The sequence below is a fragment of the Plectrocnemia conspersa genome, unplaced genomic scaffold (assembly GCF_051122295.1).
Source record: "Plectrocnemia conspersa isolate PC_06_02 unplaced genomic scaffold, ASM5112229v1 ptg000014l, whole genome shotgun sequence".
Taxonomy (NCBI): Eukaryota; Metazoa; Arthropoda; class Insecta; order Trichoptera; family Polycentropodidae; genus Plectrocnemia; species Plectrocnemia conspersa.
The window spans coordinates 23,149,930-23,162,421 of NW_028277178.1; the positions used below are offsets into that span (position 1 = coordinate 23,149,930).

The window sequence follows — 12,492 nt, forward strand, 5'->3', positions numbered from 1 at the left end:
ACACCTAGACATTTTAGGTATAAAATACAATTTGCTTAGTTGTGAGTTATGTAATCAGATAAATGAAATCGCTGTTCGCTTCAGTCGCATGTCGATATCGCATGAACAATAATTTGATATTAATTTCCCCGGAACTAATGGTTTTTGCTTCATATACACATACATATATATATAGAATATTTTTTCACAGTTATCCCAAACACACACACGACGCTTTTGTCCGCTCCATTAACACTGTTCGAAGGATAGGCCTGCCACAAATAATAAGCGCTGAAAGATGATACTCCCGATGTTTTTTTGCCGAGTTTTTGTTGGCGCTCGTGACAAAAGAAGAAAACTCGCGATTTTTCCGGAGTAATCTGCCCTAATGGCCGCCGCCGCAAACCCATCGTCGCCTTAACAAAGTGCGGGTGTCTCATTCATTCCACTTCATTTGCTAACGACGACCCCCGTGGGGTGGCTAGTAAAAAAACAACCTCACGTGCTGCGACCACCCGCCAGTTCCCGGGAAAACTTTTCCGGGCACACTTTTTTACCAGCTAATGCATTAGCGGCGAGTAGTTGCAGTAGCCAACGGGATCTGGCACTATCAAGATAAAACCCGTTTGATCCCAGCCATTAAGGATATTAAATAAGGTGCCAAATTTATTTATAGTCTACAAAAAAAGATTATTAATGCTAATTCTGAATTAAATTATTTAAAGATAATATATGATGTACTATTAAATGTATATAAGAGATTGGCAAGGTTTATCAAGATAAAAAACATATTTTAATAAATTTGGATGTGGCATTAAATCTTCAATTTTATGTATTTACTATTTCATTAATCTAATAACCCATTTAAAAAAATATATAAAAATAAGAAGAAAAACAAAATTACTACGAAACTATCAGTTATATTAAATTATACTATACGAGACAGTTGAAACATTCTAATGTCCCGACGACCCATAATTATGGACTTTACTTGAACAAAGACAAAGATCGGTGCCAAATACAATGGAATACGGTGCAAGCTGGTACCGAAATACCAGATTTGCATTGAATAAAGACATTGCTAATTCGTTGCTAACACGACGTGTACCTTTATAGCTGTCAAAATGTCATATAATACCAGCCTTAGACAATAACAAAGAGTCTGATTCCGCCCAAAATCATCGACATTAGTTAGAGAAGCAAGAAAAAACAGAAACGTTAGACTTTCCCCTAATTTTACGGGTACAAAACTGCTGTTCATAAGTATATACTTCCACCACTTTGTCCAGAATTAATACTTCGCTTTAAATTTCGAATAATCACGAGCTTAGCCAAATTCGAACAAAGCAGAGCTACGTCGAATCGACCAAGTCAAATCTAAAAAGACCGATAAAGGTAGTTGCTTTTCTTTGACTGTCCGATCTGGATATAGTCACCCGAATCCCGAGAATTTAACCTGATTTTTTATGCAACTTATACGTGACGCATTACTACGGCAAAAAATATAATATACAAATTGTACGACCATATTGCAAACTAATATTAATTACTAACAATATGTGAAAACATATTATTAGTAATTATTATTAGTAAGATAATAAAATAAGATAATAAAGCAAGAAAACAGACTCAATTTTCTAAAAGAAAAAAGTAAAAGTGATATTAAAAACAAACTAATTGTAAATGTAGAAATTTTAGCCGTATAGTTATATTAAACAAAACAAGTTGATGTAATTTTTATAGTAAGTAAAACTAGAAAAATTAATACTAAACCAACACGATAGACTAGTAACTAATACCTAAAAAAATTTTGAATCGCATATAAACCATTGTGTTCTTTTTAATTTCTATCGTGTATGGGAGATCAAAATTAGTAATTATTTTATACGTATAATTTAGATTGAACTTTACAGATTACCTTCATAATCTGACGGATAAAAATCGTAATGATTAATTGGAACTGAACCATGTTTATATCAGTTATAAAATTCTATAATAATGAGCTATTTTAGTTTATAGAGAATATTATATATGTATCAAATAAAAAAATAATATCACAATACTCTGATTTATATAACTATGTTGTTAAAAATATTAGGTTTATTGTTATAAAAAGTAAATATTTAATCATTTTAAAAACTCGGGTTTTTTCATGTACTTAATAAAAAAAATTAACGTTTCACATTATAAAATATTTAAAACTAGAAATACAGAGGGAGCTCAGAGTACAAAACTATGAATACACAATATAGCTTAAAATATCTTTCACAGGGTCGCTTCTTTATATTATTTATTTTGATCAAGATGTGGATGTTCTATTATAGGGCAAAATGTTCGCTATATGTAAATACATATATACTATTTATAACTTTTAGCACGGGTTTGCAAAACATGCAAAAATAATAAACACAATTCGAGTGCGTTCAAAAATTGGATAAAAAATAATATATACAATTTTAATAATTATATGTCATTTTTGTAATAAAATATTATATATTATATAGTTGTATTGATATCAACGTATATTTACGTTCTCTGTGAAAATTAAAATTCTAAATTTAAAATATAAATTCTGTAAAAAAGGACATTTCAGTCAAAATAAAATAAACCGTTTAATAAAAAATTTTTCAACTAATCATTTATTAAAACTGCTAACTAATAAATTAATCACTAAGTAAAATCCCACAAAATTGTTGAACCAATAATTAAAGAACTTTTTAAATGTATTTATTTATGACAATAGCGATATTAAATTTAAAAACACCTATTACAATTTTTAATACATTCATTATGTATGAAAATTTTAGTGGTTATTTATTAACTAATTGTAATTAAACCTTAATAAGCTTTTCATGACGATTAAATGTTCAATAATTGTAATCGCTATTCCGTAAAATATTAATAATAACAGACTCTGTCAATATCGTGATAAATTATATTTATTATACACTTTGGGTGTAAAAGGTTGATTTTGACGAAGGTCTTATAAATCTAACCTTCAATATTTGTTTTGTGAAATGATCGTATTTGCAAAACACAATTTCAAAGCGTCTATTTAAATAGAACGATACATTATTCATATTCGATATTTAATTAATAAATTTTATACTTATGTACATATATACTATATTTAGATTAAATGCGTGTAAATATATTTAGATTAAAATCAAGTCAGTAAGACACTAAAATTGTACATTAAAACGTCTCTTTAATAAAAAAATGTGTTTTAAGGAACAGTTTTTGTTGTAAAAAAATATATTAAATACTAAATTATTGCTAATATAATAATCTTACCTTAATCCTGGTATAGAACTGACGAGAGATCCGTCGGCTAGGTGCCAAGATATGCTTGGCGGTGGAAACCCGTGTGCGGAGCAAGGAGCGCTCGCTCCAGTATTGTTGCTGAAGATGAGCCTCGACGGAGGTTCCTGCAGGAACACGGGTCCATGATCCTGAGCCTGGCATACTGTAAAACAAAATCTTGAATCAATCCAACGTTCCATTAGCTAACGAGCGTCAGAAGTTAATAGGGTAGAATATTTCACGACGCATCGTAACCATTATCAATCTGCTCCCAATCTTCCATCGCCTAATGGAGGCTTATCCGCACGGAACCGGATCGAACAAATGAAGAGAAATAAATTGCTATGATAAAAAATGAAAGTAAAGGTTCAAATAACCTTTGAAATAGAACCAAAAATAGGACGCTCTCGTCGAGCATGCGTGCGTGTTTCTGTCGAGTCGAGATTTCGCTTTTACTTTAACCCTTGCGACCCTGTACTTTGGTTACGAGGATTACGCCCCTGAAATTACCTCTACGGAACACGAGCTATCTTTATGGCTATAACGTCTACTTTAAGCAAATATAGCTGTCTGGAAAATCTAGAAGTATAATGGTCTAATAATAGAAAATCTAGGAATACACAATGAACTCAATTTTAAGTGAAATTATATTATAAAAGCTTTTATCTTTACGAAAGTTAGAGATTATGTTATTTTTAAGTTATTACATAAGACCAATATTAACAACCTAACAAGTATCACAGCTACTATTTTTTTTAAAGTTAGCGTAAATTGCTGATAATACCATACAACTCTAGCTATAATGCAACATATTATTTCGCTTCTTCTGGTTTTCCACTCTTCATGTAAACATTTGCATAACATTACCATCAAAACCGATTTATAAAGATAAGCTAGTGCTTTTGCTACTTTACTACTCTTAAGGACACAGTATTAAAAATAATAGGCACTGGTGTAGAAGTTTTTAATAATTATGGTAAACATTTCCAAGATAATTATTGCCTCAGCATCGCAAAGCGTGCACGTGATGTATTCAAATTTACGTCTTAAATTTTGTTCACGTATACCGCCGCCATGTCAAAATAAGGTCTGAGGCGAGATGAGAAGTTTTACGACAAGCAAGAGAGAGATCTCTTACAGTTGACGAAGTTAACCCTCTCCGGTTGGGCGGCGTCTGCAATTTTGGCTGTCAAATTATTTCAAAAGTGGGAGGCAAAAAAATTCAAACTGGAGTTTAAAAGTTGGCAAAACGATTTATCTGCCACCCTTGTCGAATAACGACATTACGGCGGCGGGGTCCAAACAAACTTGGCTGCGGAAACTGCGGATTCGCACCCCGTCGAGATAATGAGTTTTCGCGAAAGTTAAGCAATGGCCAGAGAGCTTTGCCGAAACGAATATGCGTTGTCCTACATATATGTATGTACATATGTCCTTAGGGCTTTGCTACTCGAAAGCTCAAGAAAGTTCAAAAGATTGATTTAAATAACCATCTTTAATGCACCAACTTTAAGGGCGATAATGAAATCAATATTAAAAGTACTTTTTAGAAATATTTCTCTTGGGCAAAGTTATATTTACTATAAAATCTTCAAGCATCTATATACCAACACAGTTTTAATATACGCATCGATCGCGTACTTTCATCAGTTTATGGTATTTTTCAAACGCAGTCAATGGATGTTCGAACTTATTAAGTAATTGCAATCGCAGTCACGTGACTTGATTTAATTGTGAAGACACAGAAGAGTAGGTTAAGGGTTAAAGATAAACGTGTTTCTTGGGGGCGTACCAAGTATTTATTAATTGTTGTAAAATATTCCACTATAACTTAACATGCGTTAGCCTAAGGCTGTTACGTTGTAATAAGATTATCTTAAGACAACGTCTGACAAATGTTTGTAATATTTGGTAATTATTTTATATTACTGACTCGTACTTTTCATTGATATTTTTGCAACAATTTGAGTTACGTCCATATACATTTTTGTTTAATTATATATAGGTAAGATATTATTATGAGTTCTTGAGTCCTTAAAATCAAGTCATCATTAAAGCGGGTTGAGCTCTGGATTCCGATTCAAGCTAAATCAGAGTCGACGCGAAGGGGGAATCGGCTGCTTTCTCGGTCTCAAATTCGCACGAACTCGTTGAGTTTAAGTAAAAGCTCTTAAATATGTAATGGATTTGATATCCTCATCTATTTTATCAATAGTCTTTTATGACCACTGAGTTGCCACGTATCGTCCGAACAGGTTTTAAACTGACATTAAAATTTAAACATATCAAAATGCAGCAAGCTCGAATTTCACATGTTGTCTTTTGAAAAGGATGGTTCCTAGATGTATCTGATTTATAACAGTCCACACAATGAGTCCACAAACGATAACAAATCCATAAGTCCACATAGGCATTTTCACAGAATTTTGAATGTAATAATATTGCGCTATAAAGAGAATTCAAAAGTATTTAAAAAAATGATCAGCCTAAAAGGGAAAGGTCCAAACTATATGATGAATGCAACATGTCATCTGACACTAATGCATATTATGGAAGACATTTTTTATTTATTGGACAACTTTTGGCCTTTTTGCTAATTAATTTTTCTAGTTTTGTAAATTGTAAGCAGAACCTACTTAGTAAAATCAATATTATTTCAATCTCACTAAATACACGATCTAAACTTCTTTAGGTGCAATTTAGATTTTGCAATGGATTGTAATTAACACGTTTTTAAAATGATATATTATTGGGCTAAATAAATTATTTATTACAAGTAATGAAAAATAAATAATTATAAATAAATAAATAATTCAATATTTCTAAAGTTTAAAAATAATGGATCAACTTTATTTTCATTACAATTTTGTTCGGACTTCTGACTTTTTGGTGGTAAAATGCATAATATGCTATTATTTATTTTTTTATGTTAAAACAACATTCTAGGGTTTACAATTTATTATATACAGTATGCAAATAAATATTTTGACTTTCTTATTTGACTGCTTTTATAAACTTATTTATGCATGTATGTGACAGGAAAACCTTCAGGAAATGAATTTATGCATTAGGCTTATATCATACAAGCGATCCATTTTCGATAAAGGTTTATTTTTATTTGCTTTTAATATATGGAATTATATTCTTAATACATCTTTTGACAAAGTTATCATTTGCCTTTAAATTGCATTTTTAAATGTATTGCTTTATTTCATAGAAAAAAACGTGAATCAAGTTAATTACCAATTTTTTTAGAATATCTAGGAAATAGTTCGTATAATATTTTTTCTTGAAATATTTTTTTATTAAAAAATAATAAATAATAATTTGCTATTAAAAAATAATCAACAGACATTTTTGTTGGATCTTTGCAAATCAATATTTTAAAGGCAATGTTTACTTTGTAGGAACATTTTATTTTTACAATATTTCTTTAGATAGCTTCTGTTTATTTACTTTAAACAGAAACTAAGAAACAGCGATTTTGTAATTCAATCCATAAAAAGCAACTAGCTTAGTTCACATATCACATACCCAACAAACGATAATATTCGCAAACCAGATAAACAAGTAATCATTAAGAACCTTAAATATAAATTTGACATAAATCTCTAATGATAATTATAAATATTTCCAGGTATTCAGGACTCATATTGGATGAAAATTATTTTGGGAATATATATTTACTGATTCTGGGATATCCCTACACGTACGAACTGTTCAGTATAAACGCGGCTTTACTTTAAAAGAGCGCGTTTTGCACATGCGCGTGTGATACTTAGATAGTTACATTTTTTATATAATAGTTATACTTTTATTTTTCATTTTCATCGCTTTAGTTTTTTCGTACGCTCTCAACGCTTCCCAAAGTTTGGTCGCTAGCGAGCGCAAAACTCGAAAAACTTAAACCGCTTGGGCGTTGTTCAACTTGCGAACATTTCTCTGGAGATTTTTTTCTATTTTATATAAAACATAGCTCTTGAGAAAAGTTAAAATTAATATTAGAGCTACAAGAAAATCATGAAATACTATACAAATAAAGATAATATTATTAATATATATATATATATATATATATATATATATATATATATATATATATATATATATATATATATATATATATATATATATATATATATATATATATATATATACATTTATTATTAATAATGGTAAGTAAAGTAAGCAATGTTTTTAACCGAAAATTGAAACGTTGATATTTACTTTTATTTAAAATTGTGTTAATATAAAATAATTACGAAGTTTATTCGAAAAATGCCTTTTGGTTGTTTACATCAATATTTAAACGAAAGTTAACTTTGAACTTTAATTACAGAACGATTTTGTAGCACATGAAGCGTAACAATAAGCAAAGACTCTGAACGTAAACACTAAACATAAACACCTCATAAACGCCATTCGCTAATTTTATGTGCTGATCTGTCGTTTAATTAATTTTCTTTGTTCGCAACCCTTTCGACTGGTTCAACAGTTTGTTATTTGAAACTCGTATGAAACCCTACGAAACGTGCTACGCGAAAACTTTTTAATACGAACGCTTCGAAACTCTAGTCTTCTACTTCTTCATTAACTAACGCAGATTTCTTAACGATCAGATGTCTACGTATGTTCTAATGAACATACATATACCAACATTCTAATTAAAAGTTTATTCTGAATTACGAGAGTAATGCTTGTAAAATTCTCGATTTTCTTTCGACCATGAAATACAATTATTTCATTCAAATTTACTACCACAATGTAATACGTATGTGTCTTCGCGAAGTAAATTGAGTTTAATAGGATTCGGGACGGGTATGTTAAATTGACTCAGTGTCCAACTTAAGCCCTTTGGGAAAATTAATATTGAATTCCATTGCTTTAGAGGCCTTCAAAGTTGTTAGTTGAATCTTAACAACGCTCTGAAATTATTACACCCTGCGGGATATTCAATTCGGTTTATTATTCTACGAAACGTTTAAAAAATACATAATCCGTTTATGATTTGTTTTGTACAAAAATAATTATTCCGAGGGTAAATTCGAATGTAAGACAACAGCTCTCATCCATGCGCCCTCTAATTTACTCCCGTGCTTTAAGGACCTTTGAAACGAGCGGGGAGGCATCGATGCTACCTCTGAAACCCTTTGCTAGGATTTTATAGCTCCGAATACTGCCAGGCTTACAATTTACCGAGCTTATTACCAATGCAATGAGTTATTCACTACACGTAGTGTAGGGCGAATCCCATTCGACAATGCGCCCCTTTGTTTCGTAAACAATGGCAAAATATCAATTGTCATTAAATATAATAAATAGATGGTTGCTATAATATATTAAAACATATACTATCACCAATAAACAATTGGTAATTCATTATTTATAAATTGAAGTGCTGTGTATCAAAATTACCTATAATCTCGAATTTTTTTTAGAATGTTTCTAAAATTAGTCATAACTGTAGGATACGATATAAATATGTAGCTATTGCTTGAGTATTGCAGAATACGATAAACAATATATTATTGACTTGAAGTGTAAAATTGATAGCTCCATATTTTAAAACTACGATTTTTCGACCGCATCTCAAAAACATATCTATGATTTTTGGTACAGAAATCTAAATTGTTGCTCCATTTATAATTTTACTATGACTAGCTATGAATTAGGATTGTACAGCATCTGCACCAATAAGGCTTAAGCAATATCTAAAAACTTGAGAAATGGTCCATTTGACGTATAAGTATAGTGTTCCTAAGAATTGGAATTATATCAGAATTTTCATTATCAGTATTACCGAGAGAGAAAACAGTCAATACCAGTATTATCCCTATTGTTTTTATTTTTATTAAAATTAATTGGTAATAAAATAAACGAAAAATAATTAGAGCACCACTCGCATGTTTATTAATTAGCAAATCGAAAACCTCGGCAAAAATTGATTCGATATATCAAATATTCTAATTAAAATATAATCTCTTTAAGTGTTTATTTCGATTATGTTTAAAAGAAATTTGGTTCTTTAAATTTTTATTGTTTGAATATAAATTGTTTTTCATTGTAATTTCAACTAAATTTTATTGATCAGATTATCTCTAAGCATCGCTCACCAGAGATATTTACCAAAAAAAGTAAAGCAGCAGCTATGGAAAACTCACTGTGATTAATATAAAAATATATTATATTTTTTTTCATACATTATTAAAAAAATGAATCCCTTATGTGTCGTCATTGTGAATATTGTGCTTTTAAATGTAACACACAATTACCTTTTTTTAATAACAAGAAGTGTAATAAATGTTTTTATACATTTTTTTAATTGGCACCATATCCCATTTTAAATGTATTTACGAAATAAAAATATCAACAGTTCTTAGTATACATTTTGTAGCTAAATTATTATTAAAAATATTTTTTGCGCAAGTAGAAAAACAATATATTGAAAGTCATAAATTATGTTATTATTAGAAAATAAAAAAAATACGTAAATACTGCAAAATATTATTCTACTCTGATATTCTACACTACAATAACCATTACTTTAATATCCACAACAATATGAGCATCGTCGTTTACGTAGCTCTTTTTTTTTAACTTCGATATTCGATACTACCGGTATTACAAAATAAAATACCGGTAGTACCAAAAAAAACTTTCCATTTGTTTTTTTCGAAACCATGAATTTTATTTGTTAAAAACGATACAGGCGGCCCTCAACTTTCGAACGTTCGACTTTTGCACAATTCGCTATTTCGCAATTTAAAAAAAAAACATTTATTTTAATTTTTTTTTTTTAATTACATAAAATATAAGCACGAGTGAGAAACGGAAAAACTTGTGTTGATACGAACAAAAATAATTCAAGGACTCATAAACTTGCGCACGATGCGAGACAAAGATGGAAATTATTAGACGTTCTGATAGCGGTGAATCTTTTGCTTCAATCGGACGTTCGTATGATACAAACAGATCTACGATATGTTCAATTTTTCAAAATAAAAATATAATTAAGAAATACGTTCAAAATTATGGAAAATAAAGAAATATTTCCGCAATCTTTAAAGATATGTTTCCAAAAAACACAGCAAAAAAAAACATGGATGAAATGGAAAATCTTTATCATCGTGGATCGATGACCAACATCAAAAAGATGTCCCTCTGAGTATTTAAATTTTTCAAGCAAAAGCTCATAGTTTGCACAAAGATTGGAAGAAAAGATTAAAAAAAGATTTTAACACGGTTTTTCAAGCAAGTAACGGTTGATTTTACAATTTTAAAATGAGGTTTTCTTTTCATAATATTAAATTTACTGGAGAATCGGCTGATGCGGATAAAGATGCTGCAAAAGAATTTATTTCCTAATTATCCAAAATTATTGAAGATGGAGAATATTCCTTTAGCCAAATATTTAATGTAAATGAGACAGGTTTATTTTGTAAAACTCTTTAACAATGAAAAATATGAATGAAGCCTTCACGCACCTTGACAAATTTTTAAATATTATGGAAGATTGTGATCCCAATGGAGAACGCATATCTCAAGTGCGTAGGGCGATCAATAAAAACACAGCATGTTATAAAATACTATATGAAGAAAAGAAAAAGAATAGTGGAAAACAGTTAACTCTTGATAACTTTTCAAAGGAAACACCCGCAAACCCCACTTAAACGTGTCTCTTAAACACCTCTTAAACATCTTATATTTACTTGATAAATAAATATTTTAAAATACACACAATTTCAATTTTTTTTACTTCCCTCGACTTTCGTACATAAAACATTCGCACACATTTTCAAGAACCAATTGTGTGCGAAAGTCGAGGACCGCTTGTATATTCATGGCTTACCATAAAGATATCGTTTTTAACAAATAAAATGTATGGATTTGAAACACAGATATTTCATTTTGTGATACCGGTAGTATGGATTTTGGCCATTATACCGATATTACTGGTATCAATACTACCGGTATTTCAATCCCTATGCGCCACGTATCTTTGAAAATATTTTTATGGTAGAACATTTTTCGTTGATCTATCATGTGAGGCTTCAAATTATATCTTATCAATAATATTGATATATGTTAGTTAAGACTACCAATAATAGGCAGCAAACTGCTCATTGCTTACTTCAAAAAGTAGTTAAAGGCAAATAAATGGAAATTTAATAAATAAATTTAGTTATTTTAAGTTGAGTAATAAATGTGTTAAGAACGTATTACAAAAAGTATACCGTATAAGAACATGAAAGACAAATTAATAATCATTAACTATAAGTGTATTATTAAATTTTTAGAAATTTAAAAAAGTTTGAGAACCGCTCGGTTACCAAATTTAAATTATTTTTATTTAAATTCCTACATTACTTGTTTTTATAATTTAAATTCATCAATCAATTTTAAAATCTAATAATAAAGAAATGTATTAATTAATTTCTATTTTCGGCGAACCACATGTTGAGAACCACTTAATAATAACTTGAATTGATACATTTATAACATATCTAGAAAAATTCATTAAGATATTCGGACCGCATCAAAAGATACATTTGTTTGTCTTTTAGTAAAACTACCGGATGAAAGAAATACAAAATATATTTATACAACCTTCGCATTTGTCCAAATATAATTTAAAAAAAAAAAATTCAAAATAAAATGAAAATTCATACATTTATTTAGTCATCTCTTAAAAAAAATCAAGTAAAACACTAAACATATATTTTAAATTTGACATGGAAACGATCACATACCGCAGACGCCAATTGGCGTCTGCGGTGTTTAACTTTCGACACACTCAGGACGCCAATTGGCGTGAGCGGTAGGTAAAGTGTAAAAATAGAGATATTATTTATTACATAAGTATTTTTATAAATATATTATAGTTACATTATCAGAAAGAAAGGGAATTCACGAACGGAAAATAAATTACCACAATATCATGTTTCAGATGAATCGTATAAAATAATACTAATAAAAAAGTATTCTACATATTAAAATGTGATGTAGTTGAACTGATGAGAAATAATGAATAAAATTCTGAAAGTATCAGTTGAATTATTTTTCTGTATGCCGACGATATTCACGTTATATTCTCATTATTCTACGACAGCACATGAACTCGGTATTATGATCAATCAGTATCAGTTGCTGGTGCCTGTATGAGAGCATTAACTAACGAAAGAGGGTCACACTTTCATACATAAATCGGGC

At 29.6% G+C, this 12,492-nt stretch overlaps 1 protein-coding gene across 4 annotated transcripts in view; it reads right to left on the reverse strand.

Annotated features, from left to right (window-relative positions):
• Positions 1–12,492, reverse strand: part of Dscam3 (Down syndrome cell adhesion molecule 3) — a 167,278-nt gene that overhangs the window by 133,602 nt on the left and 21,184 nt on the right. For all 4 annotated transcript variants that reach the window (XM_088203786.1, XM_088203785.1, XM_088203788.1 and 1 more), the window contains exon 3: positions 3,274–3,445. In XM_088203786.1, coding sequence (XP_088059912.1) covers positions 3,274–3,445 — 172 coding nt within the window. The remainder of the gene's footprint in view (positions 1–3,273; positions 3,446–12,492) is intronic.